Raw genomic sequence first — 24,515 nt, 5'->3', positions numbered from 1 at the left:
TAAATTATATAATTAAATAAATTAAAAATAAATTAAAAATCAATAATCATTATTATTCTTTTAGGAAGATGAAAGTAAATGATAAATTGTTATAAAAAAAAAAAAACTATAGAATTAATCTTATGATCTCATCATAATTTCTCTTCGCGATCTTTGCTCGAAATCGATGAATTTTCGTAAGTACGTGATTTGATTGATTTACAGAGCGCGTTTAAGCACGTTAATCGTTAATTTATTCGGTTAAATCATTCCCTAAAAATTGTCTAACTATGAAACATAAAACTAAAAAAGAGTAATAATTATATCTTAGTTATCATTGTCTTCTTTCGATTTGTCAAATTACTTTAATTGGAGAGAAATTTGTGATTTTGAAGACAACGATAAATTTGAACTTATAGCTCAGGAGGAATAGAATCTCGTTTATTCGAATGTGTAAAAGAACACAATAGTTTCAGCAGAATTGTACATATGATGGAGATTCACTACTTATTTTATCTAATTTAATTCTAATTAATAAATAATCACTTTATATAATTATTATATAAGAATATATATATGTATATGTAATAACTAATTTATACAATACGTAAAACTATATTTGATCATTAATCTGTTCATGTAACTGAATTCTATAATAGGGAGGTTACTCGAATGTTAATTTTAATTTCTTTTGGGATATATCAGTATATAAGAGATTATTAATTTCTTTGGAAATATTTTTAAATTTTTAAAATAATATATATATAAAATATATATATAAAATAATATATATATAAAAAATAATATATATATATTATTATATTATATATATATATATTATTTTTCTTAAAAATTATTCGAGTTAAATTAAAAGTAATATATGTATCGTATTTTATAAAAATGAAAATTATATTATCCTTTAATAATTGAAATAAGTGATATTTCAATTATTATTCAAGGTTAACAAAACATCTATACATATATCTATTTAATTACAATATTCAAGAAAAATTAATTTCCAAAAATATCGCAAGATTCGCAAATAAAAAATTCTCTTTCTCAATTTTCCTGAGATTCTTCTTCTGAGAATTATCATAATTTTCAATCCTTGCATTTTCCAGAATAATTTCTCGATTACAACATTCGAGCAACCCCCCTCTTCCCCTCGATGCGGATAAACGAGATTCCATCCATATCAAAATAATACATGCGCATTCGCCTTGACATCATTCGACAGGTTTGAACAAAAATGGTCAAGATGTTTCTCGAGAGTTGAAATCGAAAAGCTAATTCTCAAGGTACATTACTTAGAATTCGTGAAGGGGTTAAATTTAAGAATTCCATTCGCGTGAGAATAAACGAACGTTCTTTTTTCCTTTTTTCTTTTTTCTTTTTTTTTTTTTTCTTTTTTCTTTTCTTCAACGAAAGTTCACGGCCAGCACGTAGCCCGTTTCGAAAGCTGAAATGGAAAGGCGGGCCTCTCGAGGGCCGATGAAAAGCTTGAATTTAATACCCTCGCGATGAAAATGATATGTGGTTAATAGCGTGCCCGGTCGATCGCGCTCGATCCATTCTCTACGTTAGACGAGAAGGACGGTTAACGGGGCGATGTATCACACGGCGGTATTGTGCAGCATCCGGTTACACAATGATATGATTCGCAATAGAATATAACAACGGATAACAAATAGACGCTGCTAAACAGGCGATAAATGATAACAATCGGCGATCAAGGAGCCTCGGTGGTCGAAAAGCGATCGAATCTTGTACATTACAGAGAATTATTGCCCATTGGTGGTTAAATCGAGTGGAAAAATATTTTCTAGTATCGAAAATAAGGATGAAGAGAGAATAAGGTTCGAAAAAGGTTTTGATTATTGAAGTTTTTGTGACTTGGAAGTGTTTGAAATTGTGGTGGAAAAAGAAGCATTCTTTTCGAATTTCGAGAATTGCTTCCGGAATTTATATTAAATTGCTTCAATACCGTTTGAACTATTCAATATTGATCTAGATATAGTTTTAATATCATTAAATATTCCAAAGTACATATAGAAGAAATTTCAAAAAAATATCCAATTTATAACACTTTATTATTCCACCTCACTACTTTTTATTCTTATTCTCATCTGTTTCTTTTTATTTTTCCACTTTTATAAAATAGTTCAATAGTTGTAAAACTTAATCAAATATTACAATACAAAATAGATTCGAGTCTCTTTCCCACCAATCCCCTCAATTGAATCCTGGCTTAGACTTGTCTACTCTATTAGCTAATAAAAAATATACAATATTATCACTAATATGTACTTTGAACGAACGAAATAAAGGAACCATCTTTGATATAGACAATTGAGATTAGAAGAACAGGATATATTCTACATGAATGGCGGAAGAAATATTTTTAACGTATACAGAAGAAAAGAGAAAGAAAGAGAAAGAAAGAAAATTATGGAATAATATCGTTTGTCGTTTTTCATATCGCGTTTTTATCGTGTTCATAAAATTCAATTCTTCTCTCTTATATTTCGTATATATCATAAAGTTACGACAAGATATTTTTCCAAGTAATTGCGAGAAAAAAAAGTTGGAGAAAGTTGAAGGCATGCGAGGCGGATTTTAAGAGCGAATCTGCGGGAAATGTGCGTGTAAAACACGAGTTTCGATCACAGACAGATAATTAAGTGTGAAAGAATTGTATTTACTTCGCTTATCACGCGATCTGTGCGCGTTTTAATTGAAATTATCGATTACTTCTTTCGCACGTTAGAAAGGAAGACAGCTAATGTTCGATATTACGTGTTAGCATCGAATATAAACACGATGTTTATTATAGGTGAAGAATACGTAACTTTGCAAGTGATAATTTTAGTAAAGAATCTTTTTCAAAGAGATTACTAGCGGGGAGCTGTTCAATTTGTTTATACTTGTTTCGAATTTTAAGATTTTTTAAAATGAAATTCAAGTATTTTAATATTAATTTCTTAGAGAAATTACGAGTAAAATTTAATAGTCGCTAATTAATTTTATCGAATTATATATGCTTCAGATTTTCTATATCTTGTATTATTTCTAAATTTTCAATTTTTTAGCTGGAAATCAAATTCTTTTTTTGCAATGAAGTAATCATAAGTAGTTTTTTTAAAGAAATTTTATCGATCCATATGTTACAAATTGGTATTTTAATCGCTTGATTATCAAAGAAAAATCTTTATTAGTTTATAATTAAAAGAATTAGCGATAATTTCAAAGCTTCGTAAAATACGAATAATAAATCGATTAGCTCACCGTGTAAAAATCTCGAAATATTCTTTGCTAAAATTATTATTCACAGAATAATCAAAATGGAGATCCACCATCCTGGATACGAATAGAATGGAAATAATATACAGATAAATTATTACGATAATCGCTACAAAGGAGATAAAAATATTTATAATTTATTTTCTCTATACCGTTAAAATCTAAAACAACAACGTTAAACTAAGCTATATCACTTATCAGAAAGTTAAGATCGATATGTAATAATAAAACTCGAGGTATATCGCCACGATAATATAATATAATAGGGAAGAAAGGAATTCGCATTATTGCGATTCGATTCATCGTGAGATGACACGAATCTTAATAAAAGCAATTAAACTATCACGTCGTGAAGTTTTCCATCCGATGAAAGAAGAGTCATTACTATTTACCATTTGGCTCTTTGTGGCTGACCACTGACGAAGCCAATTAAACGGCGAAGTAGGTCGTTTCTAACTTTTGTCGGACTCCATCCTCTCTTTTCCATCTCTTTTTACTTTATTTCCATCGTCTGACCGACCGCTAAATTTTCCCCGTCCTCGAAAATTTTCATGCGTCACGAGATCATCGATTTTTTCTTTTTTTCCTTTTCTTTTTTGTTTTTCACGAGAGAACTTTCTTTGGAAAGATTTTTTTTCTTCTTTTCTTTTGGATATGTATTTTCGTAAATTTTCTCCCTTTTTAAACTTTTAAAGGAGTGTTTCAAATTGTCAGAGATTTCACGAACGAAGTAATCAAAAGAGAATTCTGTGCATTTAATTTAATGGTATTTTGAATTGACGTATATTATTATCTTACAAGGAATTTTTGTAATTTTTTAATAAACTTAAAATTCATTAGGATTTTAGATTCGTCTAAAAATTGAAAAAAAGAATTATTCAATTACAAATTTTAAAATAATATATTTTGTTCAAAAGCGAATGCAATTTAAAATTCATTAAACATCAAATTTCTCATAAATAAGTTATATACAAATATATGATTTTTAATAAAGCTGTGATACAATGTATTAAAATGGAAATTTCTTTTCGTTCACCATAGCACAGAATTCTTTTCTAGATTGCGTACGTATTAGATTGTTTCAAAAGTTTTTTTTTCATTATTTTTATACATTTATATAATCTAACTTATTTTTTATTCTAAAATTCTAACCTTCTAAAATTCAATTAATAATAATTGGAAAATTAACAAGTTACAATTCGAATATTTTTTTAAATGATATTAAAAAACCACTTTGAATATTTGCAAATAAATCAATAAATCAACAAGCATAATCTATCATCACTTCTGAGAGAAGTGAGATCATAAAAATATAATTCAGTAACAAAAAAAAAAAAAAAAAGAAGAAGAATACTTCTGAAACAATCAAATACTTATTCAGCTTTAATTCTTCTTTAACAAGACATTAATCACATCGAATTTTCGAAGGGAAAAGTTTCATAATACTCCGTTCGCAGTTTCTCGAGTCAATATCATACCCTCCAACCTTTTCCTTTCAACGAGTTCGATAAATTATATTAATCGTTATTCTCTCAACAATATTTCTCGATATCTTCACTAAAACCCATACATATATATATATATATATATATTTAAATTAATTAAACATCGAATTATTATTGCCAGCGCGCACAAGATTTTTATTGCAATTTTTATTGCAATCAAGGCAGTGTTTTAATTAAAATTTAATCACCCCATACAGGAGGAAAATTAATTTTCGGGGTGTGATCAGGCTTTTGTTCGTTCGTCTTGGCTGGATCAAGATTTCATAAAAATTAATAGAGCGTGAGGAGAGATCCGCTCGCGATGACTCGAGCTTCGTGTGTTCGGGTTCAAAAGTCTGGATTAAACGATCTCCCCTGTCCTGATTAGTGGCCCAAACTCTAAAACCACTTCAATGGGAAAGCAACCGCTCTTGGAGATCAGATTCAAGGGGCATACGCGATGTTGCTCGTCAGTGGGAAGATAATCGGTCACTACAGCCCTCTGCAGTTGACAAAATATTTGGAACCGTCTTCGTCCCTTCTTTTAATATCAGGCATGAATTTCTATTTCATCGACATTATTTTTATCATTTTGGAATTTGTCAAAATTGTGATTTAATTGAAAATAAGGTAATACGTACAATTTTTTCGATTATTTAATTTTAGAGAAAGATATCTTTGAGGATAGTTTAAGAAATTTTTGAGTATGATTTCACTTCAAGAATGTATCATATAATATTCGAAGCTTCAAATTTTCTTTCAGTTTATGTCATTATTATTTTTTTTGTTTTTTCAATTCGAATTGAATCCAAATGATTCGATGCGACGATCGTGTGAAATAGAATAAATGTGATAATTGAGATTTAAAAATGAATTGAAAATATGGAATAAAGTTTTTCTAATACGAGGCTATATCGAAAAAATCAAGTTTGAATATTAATAGAAAAATAATTTTTTTTATAGAATTTTGAAAAATAATGAAAACTCCATTTTAATAATTCATGCATCTTAATTTAGTTTGTTAATTTATTAGATTAGGTGAAAATTTTGCTTCTGATCCAAACATAGTCTAGTTTAATTAATTAGAAAAATATCAATTAAAATATGAATGTATTTGAACGTTTAAATGATATTATTTTTCAATTGTTAAAAATTTAAGTTTTTTAAAATAAATTGAAACGGTAATAGAAAAATTATTCTGATATTATTTCATCTAACATAAATACATGTTATTTAATGAATTTTAAATTTTTCTGTGTATAAAAAAAATTTTATTCTATATTTTCGATTCATTTTAAATCAGGAATTACCCTATTTTCTGTTATATCACTATTTTGAAGATAGCCTGTATTAAAGCATTTAACATATCGAAATAATTCACAAATTTTTGCACATTGGTATATACAGTTCCAATATTTTTGCACGAAAGTACTTTATCAATTTTCAATGATTCCGACTCGTAAAATCAATCAATTCTGCGCAAAAACATGTGCACTAAAAAAAAAAAAAAAAAATCTTTAACGTAATTTCGAACATAAAAAAAAAAACTATCAATTTCAGAAACAAAAATTGCCGATAGATCGATCGATCGAATTCAGATCATTTTCAAACGTCATATAATTTTTAACAAACAATCCGAATCTCTTTTATCCCCATTTTCATTTATTCATTGCGGAGGATCGAATATCATCGACTGTGAACGTGAATGGAATATAATATTTTCCACTTTTATCCCGAACGAACGAATAATCGTATATAGTCCCTCCTCCCCGAGATAAAAAGTAATATTCGCAACAGATCAAATTTTATAATCATCGACATTGTAACTTCGTTCCCTGTTTAATCGCGCTTCATCCCCTTCCACCCCCTCCCCCTTTATTATTATCCGATTATTTCGTTACTTTGATCACGATTCATTCTCCATTTTATACGATTAATTTATTATTCATACATTTGTAAACATTCCACTCATCCGATTCTTCCAATATTTCCTTCGAAAGTTCAATGATCCTTTAATCGTTTTAATTAAAGGTAATGGCTCGTATACGCGCCATTTCTCCTTTCCGCCATTTTTACTCGAGGCCGGCATTTTAATAATCCTCCAGAAAAAGTTTCATTGATTCCGATGAATTAAATTCCCCTCTAATTATAATCTTCCCAACGAATCATCACTTCTTAACTCGTGGAATTTTTTTCACGAATCGAATGATCATTTCTTCTTCATCCTCGAAGACTTCAAGGATTATTTAATAATTAACAAAGCGGAAGCTTCTGATAGAAAAGATTTGCTCGAAGCTTTGAAATTTTTGTTGTATGTATTATGGATGTTCACGTTTATCGAACGTGATTAATATCTAATTTGAATTCGAATAAATTAGGTCTTGCCTCAAAGTCGAAATCAGTGGAATATTTGCTTTCGATGGACACGCCTATACACGCCGTATTTTCCAAAATATCAATTTCGATAATGACGATTTACACAAGCGGTCGTATTACGTAAATTATTCGAACGACTTCAAAAGTTGATTAATATTTGAGAGATATGTACATGTTATATCGTTCATGAATTACACAAACTTTAAAGTTTGGAAACAGAAATAAATGTGTAATATAATGTTATTTATAATGGATTAAAAATATATTTATATTAGATGAAAGATTAATAAATGATTTTATTTGAAAAAGTAATCGAAAGTGAGTTTACTTATGGCAGTTCAATAATTTTAGATAATATAATGTATTTGAGCTAATTTCTTGAAAATATTCGGTGATTCATGAACGGAAATGCAAAGAAAATATCGAGCTCCTTCTGTGGATTACAATTTCCAATTCAACAAAAGACGATTACGATTATTTAACTCGAGTTTGAATGAAAATTCAATTTCTAGTTTCAATTTTTTAGTAGTATATAGTTATCTATATTATATTCGACTACTAAAAATTACTAAAAATAGGTTTAATAGCTATAGAAAAAATTGTAAGGCAAGGATAGCTGACTATCGATACTTTCACTCTAATTCCATTCGTTAAAATTTAAAACAAATTTTGACTTTTAACATTTCGACAATCAATTAACTTTCAAAATTACTATAAAAATTTAATTTTCATTTATATATTTCAAAGATAGAACGAATATTTTATCTTTAAAACCCAATCAATATTAAAAATCTATTACCATATTTTTGCAAATTTGCAATAACATAATTTATATTTCCACATAGATACATTGAAATAAATAAATGTCCCTAAAATTCCCTATCTACTTCCGGATCACAATCCACAAGTCCAAACAGCCACCAGTATTAGAATAAAGTATTAGAAAAAAATAGAAAAAAAAAAAAAATATCGATACCTAAGTCGTTCGATAAATTATATTATAAATTATATCCAATATCATCCAATCCCTTCGAATCTTAATCTTCAAAAAATTTCTTCAAAATCGCGCTTATACTTAAATAGGTGACACCCCCGAGCGATAGAAAAGAGGGGGTCTCTCTTTCTTAGGCAAACGTGTACTTTGGAGGCCTGCATCGATGATAGTCTTATGTATCTTCTTCCCGGCTGTTTGCATCAACCGGTCGTAAACGCTCCGTTACCTTTTTGTTTCCGGCAGTGGTGATAGCCCCAGCTGGGTAAGCAAAAGTTGCGGAGAAAGCCGAGAAAGGGTGGGGGAAGAGAAAGTTGGGCGAGGAGAGGGCGAGAGCGAAGCGAAAGGGAAGGGAAAGGGGCGGAAAGCAAGAAACGCGGAGATAAAAGTGAAACGTCTGGGGAAAAAGCGGGGTGCCGGAAAGAGATGAAAGGGGCGCGGAGAGAAATTCTCCTTTTTTTTTGGAACACGTTCGGTCGTTTCGTCGATCGATAGGAGAAACTATTGTTGCTAGACGGACATTACGAGATTGTTGAACCGATATTTTTGTTTTCCCTTCTGGTTTTTTTTTTTTTTAATGAATTCTTTTTTGTTTCGTTTTTGTTTCGCGAATCGTTAAGAGAGAAACGTTCCGTCTTTTTTTTTTATCCACAGCTCACGTTTTATCACGTTGCGAACAGTGAAATTTGTGATTGTTAATGAATAAGGGCAAGGATGAAAGTCTGTGTACGAATAATGAAAATTTGAAGGTATTTAAGTCTTTTAACGTGTCCTAAGTTGTTTTTCATATTGGAAAAATTTGTTGGAAATTAAAATGGGGAAGAATGTTGAGAGGTAATTTTATCCAGAAAATTAAATTTTGGTGATTCTTTTAAACTGTGATTTGTGAAATTTTTACACACGAGTAAAAATTTTAGGTGAAATTTGAAGAATTGTATTGTTCATAAAACGAGTTGCATATTTTGATTAGATATCACGAAAAGAATTAAGTGAAGTAATTGTTTTGTAGTAAAATAGAAAATCAAAAATGGACATTCCTCGATTTTTTTCTCTTATCTTATTCAAATTATAATCATATTCCAATTTCACATTGTTATCATTACGAGTTTTCACAGGAGGACAAAAATATTTTAAATTATCACTATTTTATATGTGAAATCGAGATACGATTGTAATTTCTTTTTTCACATGCAACGTGATACCGCGTGAGCTTATTTTTGTTTCTGCCTTTACGTTCACTTGAACACTGGATTAACGACACAGGAACACTGAATTAGCATCGAATCGTATGAAATGATTAATTCTTATATCTATTTCCGAGATATTTATATTATTATTCAATTTCAATAATTCTTTAATTGTAATTTATTTTGAACTTTTAAATCAATAGCAGAAGCAGAAGCAGTGTCAAATTACGATAATTCACTTGGATTTCGAAATTTTTTGGTTGAAAGATGAAATCGAGCATAGATATAAGAGTTAATTTCTTGTACATAATATTATTCAAAAGTTTGGGATCAATTTCTAATTTTGTGGAAATATTGTTATTTCTATTCTTTTTAACTTCTTTTTATTAAAAAGTGACAATATTTTATTGATTTTTTAAAATTAAAAAGCATTCAGAAAAGAAGATTTAATTAAAATTTAAAGAGCCATCATTCAATCTTTCATTCAGTTTTCCACGTATATAATTTTTGAATCTAAATGATTTAAAACAAAGAGAAGAAGAAATTTGTCGATCAACATATCGTGTAAAATGAATTTTAATAATCAAACAAAAAAATCTATTATATTATGGCAAAGATATACGTGTCACAAATTTATATTATATTATATTGCACAAATTTTCTGTTCATTCTTCCACTTAAACATTATTATTTTCGAGTAATTAAGTATTCCTATAAAGAGATACAAAATTACGTTTCATCTTAAAAAAATATTAATTTTAGAACCGTATTGAATTTTCTACTTCTCTTTACAAATCGACAAACTCTCAATATATCTTTTCCCCCCCTAATATTCTTGTATCAAGAATAATGGAACGAACGAGGCATTCAAAAACCTATTCGATCTCGGATCCCAAACTTTTGGCCAGCGATATACACGTAATCGCATATTAATCGCATATCGAATCGAATCTCGAAATTTAAATCGGCTAGATTATCCCATCGAATATTCGTGATAAACGTATTACGCAGTCGAGTAGCTTTTGATGATTAATTGGCTGTTTAGGAAATCGAACCTGAACGATTTTGCGGCGTTTAATTTTACCGATAATAACTCTATAGATTTACGCGAGGTAATTTAACCAAGATCGGCCTGCCATGGACATCGATCCATCGATCTTGAATCCCCGTAGTGGCAGTTTCGCGAGTTTGGCTCCTTTGAATCACGTAGAAAAGTGTCGTTGGGATGTTTCCGTCATTAATTAAAAACCTCATATCGAACGCTGAAAGGAAATAATTATTTTCCCTCGATCGAGCACGAGAGAAAACCGATCTTATTACATGAGATAAACGAACAAGCTCACATTAAAAAAACATTTAAAATTTTCAGAAATAATAATCTTCTTCGTACGATCGAACGAAGAATTAATAAAACAAAGAATTTCTTCGCGCACGTCAAAATTATTATTTGAGAACTGTTCTCCTACAGACACAGGATGTCCATTTTGAATAATTCATCGGCGAAAAAAATCAAGATACGCCTTTTGCATATTCAAAAGAAGCATAGAATCGTAAACGTCGGAATCGATTTTCCCGCGTACTCGATCGCGCCATCTATTATAGTCCCAACTCTTCTCTCTTGTTCAAACTCTTCCTACATATATATATAGTCTCTCATACGCGACACTCGATTGGACCAATCCTATCCCTAGAACGACATCGGTGAACGTCGTCGTCACACGAAGAGATCACGACGAGACAGACGTTTCGAGACAATTTTAAGCTCATCCTTGGAGTCCCTCCCTCCGGTGTGAAAAGTGAAACGTCTGTATGAGGAAGGACAGCACGACGACAGGCTCGACACTGTCGCCCCGCTCGCGCGTACTTTGTAAGTGTTGGATCACAAATTGCACAAAGCTGTTCGAAATACGATCGTCGATACACGATCACGATTTCTCTCGACCGAATTCAAATGAAAATGTCGATCGGGCGTAGGCGTCATCATGAGCACGAAACGGTTGTTTGCCTCGACGATCTTTCGATCGGCAAACTCGCGCCGAGACAGGCCATTCTTTGGCACGACATTGTCTCGAGATCACTCTCGTTCCCTACACTGATAAAATTCTGCCAGCTGGTCGCCAAGTTCCCCGGACTGGCTCCACCGAGCAGGTAGGCTAGAAGGAGTAGAATGAGGCACCCACCTAGGCACCTGCCATTTCCAGTGTCGATGCCGCTGCAACCGCTCGTCTGGTTCTCGGTTGTCGGTCTCTGCACTTCCGGATGGGACACGCGCTCTACCTGTTGGCTACCTGTCCACGGCCCACCCTCCGTGTCCATCACGTTGTGCCTCGCCCCTATTGCCGTATTGTCCTGGCTCACGTCCTGCTGGTTCACCGGCGGTAACGGTTTGTCCTTGTCCAACTCGTCGTCGAATTCCAATGACGTTTCCGTGCCGTAGAACACAAGCTTGAACTCGTCTAGGGTGTCTGGAATGTACACGGGTGAGTCGTTTTTTTAACATTTTGATTCACGTGCGAGTTTGGATCGCCGTTGTGAAGTGGAGAGATATAAGATTGGAAAAATGTATACTTTTATGATAATTACGTCGATATATTTGTAATTATATTTGTTATTATGTAGGACTTTATTTCGATTTTTGAAACGTAATATATTCATGTCTATTTAGAGTTTAGAATATATAGGATGTAGAATATATTTTAGATATGTTGTCTGTAATAATTCAAAAGAATGTCTCTTGTTGCAAGATTTTCAATTATATGGCGCACATATATGCGTTACATTAGATAGAATTGAATTAATACGATGCAAAATATGGTCGGTTTCGAGTGGATTAATTAATTTGATAGAGCAAGAAGATAGAACTCTTTGTGTCCAAGTATATTCATCAAACAGTTTTCAAATTGGAATAAATTTCTTATATCAATTAAAAGATATTTTAATTAATTTCTCCATTTCACTTGCGATTTATATTGTATCTACGAAACGAAAATATGAATAAATATGAATATGTGAAAATAATGGAAAAAGAAAATCGTTTCTCAGAAGTAGCTATTGAGAAAAAAAAAAATTAATTTCTTCTGACAAGCGATTCATGGCTCGTGCAATGGAATGTTCGTCATTAAAAAATTAAAAACATTAATATCGAGATATATATATATATATAAAAAAAGGATGCTTTTTAACTGATGAAACACATATGAACATGCTGAAAGTAAAAATTTCAACAATTCTCTAAATACTTTGAAATGCTATAAGTGAATTGTGGAAATGCACAAAAATACATTCACCTGATTGTGTGTATAATTACATTCTACAGTAATAACAATAAGGCATAAAAATATTTAAAATTATATAAAAATTTGTCGAGTCGTTTAATTAATTGGAAATTAATCACTTTGCTTGGTCAAATTGCGATTGATTGCGATTATTAAAACAATCTTTTTTTAAATAAAAATAACAGAAACGTATACGTATAATTATCTATGGAAAACAAAAAGAGAAAAATTGTACATATATGTATCTTAAACATGCTAGTATGGAAACAGATAATTTAATTCTAATTTAATTATACATTTGAAGCAACAAATAATTTTCCAATGATAAATGTGTGTGCATACATAAATTAACTACGTGATATAAGTGTAATAAGTTATACTTATAGAAGTATATAAAAGAGCTAAACAAACTTAAGAAAATTAATATCGTTCTACACGATAAATAAAAATGAAAATATTTTATTTCTATTTAATTAATTTACAGGATAATAATAATTAAAATTAAACGATAGTTTCGAATACGTACGTGTTTCATAAAGATTTCAGAGGAAGAAATTTCAATTAAAATTTCATTTTGGTGTTGCAGAAAATTTATTTTTAATTTCCTTTGTAAACATATGGTGTATGAAATGAAAGCACATTGAATTATACATTCTTTGAATCGATTTTTAAACAAGTTGTATAAACTTTTCAGTTTAAATTTTTCGATCAATTTTTACTCTTTGTTCTCTGGTGAAATATACATATATTTGGTTAAAGGAAAATATGTAATTGATTGCAAATGATTGCAAATCCTTTTTTTTTGGAATCATATATTTTTTCAATATAAGTATTTGTTTATTTGTTTCTTTTAATGAATTCATAATGATAAATCATCGAAGATAATTTTTACGATAGAATAAGCGAATATTACGTCTTATTAATTATATAAAATTAAAAATATTAAAAGAGAGAGATTACATTTAAAAATGATGAATATCGTGAAATAATTTTGAATAAAATTTTTTGGTTTTTCTTTTATTTGACATTTTATTATTCATTGAAATTATTATTGGAGTAAAAGAATCCACGTATGAAAATGAAAAGAATCCATTTCTAAAATTATTAATATTTTTCTCGATAATAAGTAAATATTAATTATTTATTTATTATCTTTATATTATTAATAAATAAATTTTTATTTATTAATAATATTTATGCCAATAAATAACGTATTTGCATAATTTAAACTTCATCTCTGATCTCCATTGTTAATATTCATAATATTATAATATACGTTTAATTATAATCTCATAATTACACTGTATTAGATTATAATATGAAATTTATAATGTATAATAATTATGAGATTATATTTGTAAATTTGTATTTATAATATTAATTGAAATAATAAAAAAAATATCATATGTAATCAAAAGACACATATATAAATGTAATAAATTTTTCTTTAAATATTCAAATTTCATGAATTGAAGATAAAAAGATGTATGTTAAAAATCACTTCAAAATCAAAGCTGCCTTTACCCCTTTATTTATTCTTTAACATTCACTGTTACTTTTACAAATTTACCAATTTAACTTGCTTATTCGAATTTCACTTTCATAAAAAAATTTCCTCTTTAATTTCATAACATAAATTTATAATGTTTTCAAAATTCAAAATTTATTCCTTTTTAATTTTTCTTAATCAACTTAACATAATATAATTTTATCTTTGTAAAAAAAAATTTATTTATTTCGATAAAATAAATTCGTAAATCCGCGCATTATTCGATTAAATATTCTTTTAAATTCGAAATATTCCATTTTCTTTCCCTCCTCTTCAAATTACACCGAATATTCGAATATTTTCGATAAGTAAAATCATCCAACTAATTTACATACACGCTCGAAAAATTCGAAATGGCGCGTACGCGAATGAAACGAGCTTTATTCAGAACGAGGCACAGAACCGTCTTTCCTGTTTTCTTAATGTCACCACCGTCTAACGACAGATGGGTGCCTCCATTTGACGTGACACGAGTGCACTTTGCATTATCCGCGCACACACGCTCACACGCACGCACACACACGCGGATTCGTGTGATGTCTACGTTCGTTCGGGCGAACAACCGTGTACCATCCACAAGGTATTTGGTGTATTCGATGATGGGTGCCTCGAGGCGTGGTCTTGGAAACCCGGTGACAGTGAAATAGGTGACGCGAATAGGGTGTCAATGTCGTTGCCGTTGGGAAATTAATAAAGCGTTATATAACGATGCTCGAGGAATTTTTATTTGATGGAAGAGGAAATGAGTTAGGATGATGAATTGAAAAGTGATATTTATTTTATCCAATTTGGAAAATTTTATCTGTACAGGATTTTAAGATTTTTTTTTTCTTTTTATTTGGATTATTTTTTCGATATAATTTGAAATGTTTTATGTAGAAAATTATGATATATAGATATCGAAAATTCGTTGATACAGAAATATATCAACGAATAATAATTGGAGAAAAAGGTATTGGTACAGAATTATAAAGAAATAGTAAAAGAAAAATAATCTAAAAAATGTAGAAAGTAATAATGAAAGAAATTTAAATAATTCATTGAACTTTTCGACTTTTAAACTCTTTGCAAGGTTTTTTTGATAGCTTTTAGTCAAATTTTTATACGTTCATCGTCAATATTTTATTTTTCTTTTCTGCAAAAGTGTAATCGTAAATTCCTGTATATGGACGACAATAAAATATGTTACGATAAATGTACGATGATCCTAAAGTATCCGAGTATTTATCGTACCTCCTGAGAACGTTTTATGAAACTCACTTAAGGGCATAATGGAAATGTTAGAAGCCAATAAAGGCTAGACTGTTATTTCTGTTATAAAAGATCAACATGATCTGCAAATTATAGTTCTTATCTATACTGCACAGAGTTCATAGGAAAATTATATGAGAAACAGATTTCCAAAGCGTCGAGGAGGATTGACGGGATAAATTTTTTAATAGATTGAATGAAATGTGTATTGTATTTCGTGAAACGATATTTAAATAAATAATTGCCAATTAAACGATCGTTTGAAATAATTAGGTGAATTGATAGTTAATCAATTTTCGATGATATATATTTTAACAAGTAATTAATGTTTGCGTACTATGCACTGCCTGAAGCATACTTCTACAATATACTATAAACACACATTTTCATGCATACAAGCGAATCAGATAGGGGAAGCATTATCTGCAACGAAGTTATCGAAAGTTTTGATTAAACGGCATAGCTTGCGTATGTATGACTACCTTAATACCTTTAACAACTTTGTAATCGTTATAATATCATTATAAGAAGCTAAATTTTAATCGTTATAAAATGAAAGGCTCGAGTAATATTTTAAAAGGCACACGAGAACATGCAACAAAATTTGTTAGAATTGAAAAAGAGAATGATAATTTATAAATCATGATTAAAATTATGTTGCAGGAATATATGATTAGTTAAAGATATTTTTAACTAATATGATGTATAAATTTGTATTATTTTGTAATTGTAGATGATTTAAATGAAAAGATATAAAAAAAGAAATGATTATTTTAAAGAATGAATGCAAATTCCTAAAAGAAAAAAAAAAACGTTAAATATGATTGAAAGGTTTTAAATATTGGAGCAATTTATTTTAGATATTATTTAAATTAACAATGTTAAAATATAGACTTTTTACTGAAAATTACCGCTTTTGATATTCGCATAATTCATAACTTTAATTCTTTAATCACATCAGTGTATTGAGAAATTTTATATAATAATATTTACAACATTTCCTAATTATCGATGCAACAAGCAAACGTGAGCGAAAAATATCCAAGAGAGGCTGTTAAAAATACCTAAAAATTATCTCAATGGTCATAGGATACACGGTAACAAAGAATAAAAAGAATGTAGAGCATAAAAACAAATTCCACAATGATTACATTGAAGTGCAGTTGCAATAATGGAGGAACAATGAAGATAAGGTACACAAAAAAGTAAATTGCAGGAGGATTCACTTAATTCTGTAATTGTACACATGGATGCAGTTCTATTGTATAAATTTTACTACTTTTACGAAATGCGATAAAAGAATATTGCATGTAACGTGAATCCATAGATGATGCATGCAAATATTTTTAACTAAAAATTATTTTAAAATATTGTCACATTGGAATTTTTATTTTATTCATTCTATTAGATTGTCCGGAAATAATTTTCAATAATTGGATATTTAATTTCGTATAACTATAAATTTTTATTTTAATTTTCTTTATGCGATTCATAAATTTTTCATAAATTAGCCGAAAATATGTTTGAAATATAAATCAAGTTTTTGGCAGTATATTTAAAACCTGTTGATAATTTGAATATATTTTCATATTTTGTACTTACGTTAATATATTCCTTCTAAATTCCTACAGTAGAATTCCATTTATATGACAAGGGACAAGCTGGATTATAACTATTATAACTTCTTCATATATTAATCAGAATTAACTTAATTTCCTTTGAATGATTTATATTCAATTGATAGAGAAAATTTTATAAAATATTTTCTTTAAGATTATAAAGATATAATCATATAAATGGAATAATGCTCAGCAATAATAAATAATATAAAGATATTTTTTAATATGTACTATTCTGCACAGTTCTACTGTAATTTATAATACACAAGAATATACTATCAATTCCAATATAGAAGAATATGTAAGAAAATTATAAAATTTATCAATCTCAAATTCATAGTAATTTGAATTTTCCTAATAAAATCTCAGAATTTTAGATTTATACAATTATACTAGAGAAGAGTCTCATCCTATCCAGTTCTATTAATCTTCATTCCAATCAAAACATATCTCAAACAAACTTCAAACATATCTCAACACTTCAACACATATTTCAAAACAAAACCAAACCATCTTCAAACGTCAATCCTCAAAGAAAACCAATCAATTTCCAGACAATCTGATGAATCATCCACGGATTGCTCGTTACATTAACATCAACCGAGCCACGAAAGAGGAATACCCTTATCCAAGTTCTTCGAATCGAACTGTTCATCCTGCAGCAATTCCAACCCCTTGGCCCTGGTCGCGTGTTGCTGGCCGGCTCCTCTAACCCCGGCATAGACAGGGTACAATGGATAGAGCTGTTGAATCTTGGGATACTGTTGGAAAATGGCTGGCACGTTGTTAATGGCAGGTTTAGCTGGTGGCTCCAAGAGGATCAAACCCCTCTGAAGAGACGAGGCAGTCGCCACGTCCACGATTCTTTGTCTGCTGGCCACTTTGGTGGTTGGAACGGTGGTGGGCGGACTGGTTTGGGTGACAGTGGTCGTGACAGGGCTGGGTGTGCTCCTTCCTCGCGGCCTGGACGTGATCAGGCGAACCTCCCCCGCGACGTTAGGCCCTCTCGCCACGGTCAACCCTCTCAACGTTTGCACGGTTGGCTTTGGGGTGGGTTTATTGGCCGATTTGCCATTTTTGTGCTGGCCACGCGCCTTGCTCTTCCTCTGCGACTGTATCTGGGCGTTCACCACGTAAGGTGGACTGAGGCTACCCGGCTTCTCCGATTTGTGTTGGCTCTGCTTGATCTTCGAGCTCGTGAGAGAGTTCTGAGCCTTGGAGAACACTGTCTCGCGTGATTTAACGAATGGTCTTCTCGGTATGTTCATCCCCGCGGGATTGTACAACGCGTATTCCGTGCGATCGGGAAGGGTTGACGTCCCGTAAAATATCAACGCCCATTCGTGAAGCGTGGCGCGACCTGGCGAGTTGGTTGGTCGTCGGGTTCAGGAGGCGGCAAGAAATTTGAGAGTTTCGTTATATAGCTTTGGTTGATTGGTAAATTATTAGTGGTAAAATAGGCAGATATTTATATTTATCAAATATATATGGAAAAATGGGAAATATTTTCTGTGCTAAGTTTTCAAATTAATTTGTATAAACGTGGAGAGAGTAGAAAATCCTAGAAGACATTGAATTAAAATTAAAACCTGATCACATTCATTTCTTTTTTTAACATTCATTATCTGTACTGAATTATTTTCATTGATAATGAAATACGAACGATTAAAAAATCTAAAAGGCAAATAATTCTAGAAGACATTGTTTCTTGTTCTGAAGAAATATATCAAATTTCATATTCTTTAATTCTTCGTTCATGTTGAAATTCTTCATAATGTTCTTTCTTCAAGACAAAATCAGGAAATTCAAACAAGCCTCTTTACCTTTCACAGGTTTCAAATACAAATCCCAACTAATTCTAAAGAAGAATCTCAAATAACCTTATATATGACAATCCAAAAACGACCAATAATCTTGACTCTCACGTTATCCAAATCCTTCGTAATAGGAGAACATTTTCTAATCTCCTCGACACGACTCGAGTATATCTAAGTCGTGTTGCTATCGAGTTTATCAGTGGCCAGGGATTAGAAAATCATTGACGACCAACAGGTGCAATTCCCGTCGGCCGGCGCAATATTGTTGTTGCGAGGAGGCGGATTTCACGGCAATATACTAGGGAATCACAGCGCAAACACAACGTGTAATGGTTTGAATACCTGGTACTTGGGAATGTACCCTGTATATTACGGCTACATAATAGCGCGGGGTTCTATCCGCGGACCATGGAGAGAGACCTCCTGTTGGATTACAAGCCCGCGTTAATTCAAACTTTATGCGCATATCGGCTTTAACGGCCGTTCTAGCTTGAAATGGTTTTGACGGTTCCACCCTTGCACAAGGTCAACATCCCTTGAGAGGTTCATGGATTCCTGCCGGATGAGATCGCGACGGAACACGCTTCGAACAGGGGAATTATGCCCCTGGGAGGGGCGATGCACCAGCTTACGTCCTCCCACGTGCACGGTTTACGAGAGAATTCCCTTTATGCCCTCGAAGATCGGATGATAAGATAGCAGCTTGCTATGGTTACGCCGGCCGTTTAGAATCTATGGGACTGAATTGTGTCAACCTGGATCATGGTTTTATGAAAAATTTTGCGTGGTGGGCCGTTGTATATGAAATAATTGATTTTCGCGTAGAAAAATATTTGAAGGGTAAGGTTTTTTGATTTAAAGTTTTTGAGATGAAAAAGATGAAATGACAGATTAATATTCGAAACGTTAGTAGAGGTTTCCAAGTTTTGATATCATTATAATTTGTTTGTAATGTTAAATATATTTAAAACTAATACTTTTGGAAAGTTTTCAGATGAATTTGAATATTGAATATTTCTTGAATCAAAGTTTAATTAATATTGTAATATCGTTTTCAAAGTGAAGTTCGTGAAAGTATAAATATTGAAAATTTTATTAATTTAAAAATTAATAATAACTTGTCAACGTTAAAAGTCTCTTAGGTCGTTTCATTTGCAAGAAATTAATAATTTGAGATAAAAAAGGGTGAGAAGATTCTACTGATTTTTTTAATACATATTTATATCAAGGAATAAAATCAATAAAATAAGAGTACTTCTCAACGATCAATTCGTGACCAAAGGATGCGCCATATTGGGAGTGTTTATCCATGTTGATAAACTTTCATACACTTGAAAACTTTCGATATCTACTCGGCAACTTCACCGTGCTATGTCATTTTAATGGTGATGAAGATGATGTACAAACACCTGTACCTTGAATATATCTAATGCAAAAGACGTTGTTGAATATTTACGATTTACAAAGATGAAATGTTATAATAATGAATTTTTATGTAGCTATTAATTTTAATGAACCTGTAAAAACATTTGCACAAAGTGATTATACTTTTTTTAACGAGTGAATTTTATCTGAAAAGAATTCAATATTCTCTTTTATTATAAAACTGGAAAATTTAAAACATACAGAAAATGTAAAATATTTATGAGAATATAGAATATTTACTTAGTCTATATTTATAATATTTAAAATACATGTATTTTTATTGAAAATATTAATTTTTTAAAGATATTTATTAATTTTAGAAATAGTTATTTCTAAAATTTAAATGATATCATATACAGTTGTAATAATATTCATATGAATCAAGATTATAAATTGTAATAATATATAATTTGTGAAATAGGATGTAAAGTCGGAGTTGAGAAAAATTCGAAATAAGTTAAAACAAATATTAGATTAAAATTAAAAAATTTCCATAATTAAATATTATACTACATAATCTCCATTCGAATTTGATGTAAATAAAATATTTATTTTCTGATTAATTTAAACGCAGTAAACATCGAAGATTATATTCCATTTTTCTTTAAACACTGAATTGAATTTTTTTTATATACGATAATATAATATTTTGTTAAAGTTAAATATTGCTTATTTAAAGTATTATTACAACTGTTAATGAAATATTTATTTCACATAATTTTTAAACAACAAAGAAAATTTTGTAAAATTCAATATCACTCGAAAAAATTTATTTCTGAAAATATTTATCTCCAATTATCTATTTCAAATATCAATTTTTTCCCAGCTCTACATAAAGCCTTAGAAAATTTCTGATACGAACGAGATTGTACTCGATATATCTGGAAATGTCGTAGGCGATGAAAGAATGGAACAAAAAGATGGATACAATGGACTTACCTTGGTATCGACCCTCATTGTGGATTTCAAGTTTCCACGTGCCGTGTGGTCTTTCTCCCCAAGTGTGAACCGACATAAATGGCCATTGATTGAAACCAGCCTTCGAGACGTCGTGTGACCTTTTTGCAAGAAGGGTACTCTTTGTACCTTGTGGAGATGTTAGTTGTATCTGAAGATCCCCTCTTCTCGATGCCATCAATGAAACCTTTGCCTGGTGAAAAATGTAATATACATAATATATTAATAATTAGAAAAATAATATACTCATTTAATTCGTATAATCTTCAACAAACATCGATAAATATCCAAACTTTGCAATGTTTCAATATTGCAAAAATATTTTGATTCTAATTTTTATAATTTTCAGGAAATTTATTAATCATAATGTAAAAATAATTAAATATCACGATATTTAAACGTGAACAATATTTTGATTCTTAGAGAACAATTTATTAATTTTTATAATAATTCACTGTTAATGTTAAAAATAATTCAACAGCGGCATTTAGAAAAATTTAAGAGCAAATCCTTTATATACGTGATTGAAACCTATTTCAGACGAAAACTATTATTTAACCTACTACTTAAAGTGAGTGACATAGTACTTACTTGCACGTGCTCGAGAAAATTAACGCCGCTACACTCCTTGACGTGCAATTCCAGAGTTAGCTGGCTCTTTGGTGGTATTGGCCTGCACGCACATACGAAATTTAGGTCAGTTCCAGAAATAAGAAATTCCGTGATTTTATTATTATTACCAATTTCTCTATTTCTATTTTTACGACGTGGTATAGTTGATAAGTGTACAATATGTTATTTTCATCGTCTATAAAATCTCTCTATTTGGAAGGGTGAACGATCTTTGGAATAGTCGGTATTAAATCGGGGTTTGCACGCGTTGCAAAAGCTATTTCCTGGAATCAGTTTATCGTCATCAGAGCAACGCAAAGCAGACTGTACGTGGCGGAAATAGTGATGGATCGAATTGCATCGTCACGTCTTACATAGTCATTTATATCACAAAAGGTACTGGATCCTAAATTTGATATTTTTTCGATGACTTAACTTTCTATAAATCACATTTCCATAGTAATGAAGGCACGTATGAATTTAATCGAAAAATACATCTTTCTTTTCTTTTGTCAAATTTTATTATATTAGGAATGTTTATTTTAAATTATGTTAAAATAAGAAGTTGCATGATCAACTTTAAATCTTTTTTTCTTTTATTTGATTTTTGTTTATTGGTTTTATAATTATTGCAATAATTTATTGACTAACCTGCCCATGTGTGGTGCTGACACCTCGCATTTGTGTTGCTCTGGTACTGTTCGCCATCTTTTGGCCAACCGCACCATGGCAGCTGCATCCATTAAGCCATAACCAAAACTGTGGCTCACTGAGTAAAAAGTAGAAATTTAAAAAAAAAAAATTATATCAAAACGCATTTTTGTTAATGAATATTATTTTAAAAATTTAATTTTTATCCATAAAACAATATTTATATTACACTTTTAATTGCAATTCTAATTTTAACATTTTGTAAATTCGATGACTTAAATAATTCTCATTTCATATAGAAATTACTTTCTACAATATTTTTACATACTTTCTAAATCTTCATTTTCTACTATTTCACGAAAAAATTCAATTTCCAAAATTTTGAACGATTGAATGTAAATGCCATAAGCAAATTCAACGTTGTATAGATACAACAATGATAAATACACGTATAAATAATAATATGTAAAAGAAATTTCATCCAACTCACCATTTCGTCCAACACCATTGGTCACCCAATCCATAGCTTTCAGATTGGCAGGTTTCGCTGTCCTCACGACGATGTGTTGCATGTCCCTCCAAGTCAAGTCTCTGTTGGCCTCGAGGGCGAGGGCGCATATACCGGCGGCCAAGGGTGCCGATGCAGAGGTGCCCGTGTGGCTGGTCGTGCAAAGATGATGCAGGTCGGTGGTCACCACTTGTTTCTCCCCCGATGAACCGGAACTGTAGGTCGTCGCCAGGGTGGACGAGCACGCCTCGCTATACCAAGGCACCTGGCCGTTCTCCGTCGCGCTGCTGATGGACAACGTCCAGATGCTGTTCGTATAACCGTCGCAGTTGCAGTTGTCGTGATCCCTGCCGCCGTTTCCCGACGCCCAGACGAAAATCGACCCTCTACCATTGCGACCCTGACGATCAAAGCGACGAGTTTAACGAGGCCCCGTGAAATTTCGAAGACTTCTCTTTCGTTACAGAGATCTTGTCGATGAAGGTTTGCGTCTTAAGCTTTTAGCTTTATTCGATATTATTTTCAAGGAAGAAATTTTGTAATTAATTCAGTTTTTCTCGTTTTTTATTTTTCTTCTTTATGTGTGTTAAATGAAAAATAATTAGAATGGTGGAATGAATGGATATGAGAAGTACAAGAGACAACAAAAATTTGTAAAATTGGCGGAGAGGTTATTTTTAGAAAAAGTATACAGTTTTGGATTAAAATGTATGTATCTATTGTGAAACAATGATATTCGTGTTCATTAACGTTGAAATATCTGTATGAGGTCAAATTCTGATGCATCCTCTTCTAGTTAAATATCAAGTTTGTACCACTTCCGATACCACTACAGTTCCGATGATCAAAGGACCATCCTCGGAATTATTGGATTATGGCGGTGTGTTAAACGCAATTCTGAGATGTTAAATGCAGTTATAGTTTTGCATATATGTATATGCACATATACATATGTATGTGCCTACACGATTTCCTTTAATATAGTACTAGGACACAGTTACGTGAACCTATAATAATACACATTTATAAAATGAAATGCCAACAATTATTTTACATCAAATTATTAAATTGATAAATTTAACTTTTATGTGTAATGAATCTGATCTTTGTTTGATAAAAGTAAAGTTAAAAATTTATTATTTTCATTTCAAAAGATTTTCATGTTCAGTTAGACTATAGTTATATATTTCTTATTAATTTATTATTCCAAAATTAGAAAATTATTAAAATTGAACAATATCGAAAACTATTGACGTATGGGTTAATAAAAAAATAAATTTTTTTTTATATTAAATGAAATAATTAATTAATATTCGATATTATCATTTAAAACAAATTTAGAAATTATTACTGTTATTGAAATAAAAATATCAATTTACTGAAATATCTCAGTAAATAAATTTCTTTTTTCTACAAGTACAAATATATACGAAATTTATTGTAGATTCATTTTTTCAAGAACAAGTTGAAAATTTATTCCACTGTGACAATTGCATCGAAATATTCCTTGAAAATTTGGAAGCATTTCAGATAT

General features: G+C 30.6%; 2 protein-coding genes across 3 annotated transcripts in view; one reads left to right on the top strand and one right to left on the bottom strand.

Annotated features, from left to right (window-relative positions):
• Positions 1 to 24,515, bottom strand: part of LOC122715543 (furin-like protease 1) — a 297,202-nt gene that overhangs the window by 13,272 nt on the left and 259,415 nt on the right. The window contains exons 7-12 of one of the 2 annotated variants that reach the window (XM_043937814.1): positions 22,964 to 23,381; positions 22,474 to 22,591; positions 21,802 to 21,883; positions 21,193 to 21,403; positions 17,634 to 18,371; positions 11,498 to 11,782 (exon numbers count right to left, since the gene is read on the bottom strand). In XM_043937814.1, coding sequence (XP_043793749.1) covers positions 11,498 to 11,782; positions 17,634 to 18,371; positions 21,193 to 21,403; positions 21,802 to 21,883; positions 22,474 to 22,591; positions 22,964 to 23,381 — 1,852 coding nt within the window. The remainder of the gene's footprint in view (positions 1 to 11,497; positions 11,783 to 17,633; positions 18,372 to 21,192; positions 21,404 to 21,801; positions 21,884 to 22,473; positions 22,592 to 22,963; positions 23,382 to 24,515) is intronic. The other variant, XM_043937813.1, reaches the window with a different exon arrangement.
• Positions 1 to 24,515, top strand: part of LOC122715542 (dynein intermediate chain 3, ciliary-like) — a 62,921-nt gene that overhangs the window by 11,256 nt on the left and 27,150 nt on the right. The gene's annotated exons all lie outside the window — the stretch shown is intronic.

The sequence above is a fragment of the Apis laboriosa genome, unplaced genomic scaffold (genome assembly GCF_014066325.1).
Source record: "Apis laboriosa isolate Shangri-la unplaced genomic scaffold, ASM1406632v1 scaffold38_cov145, whole genome shotgun sequence".
Classification (NCBI taxonomy): domain Eukaryota; kingdom Metazoa; phylum Arthropoda; class Insecta; order Hymenoptera; family Apidae; genus Apis; species Apis laboriosa.
The sequence above is the reverse complement of the archived record's forward strand: the minus strand, read 5'-3'. Positions and strand labels throughout refer to the sequence as shown.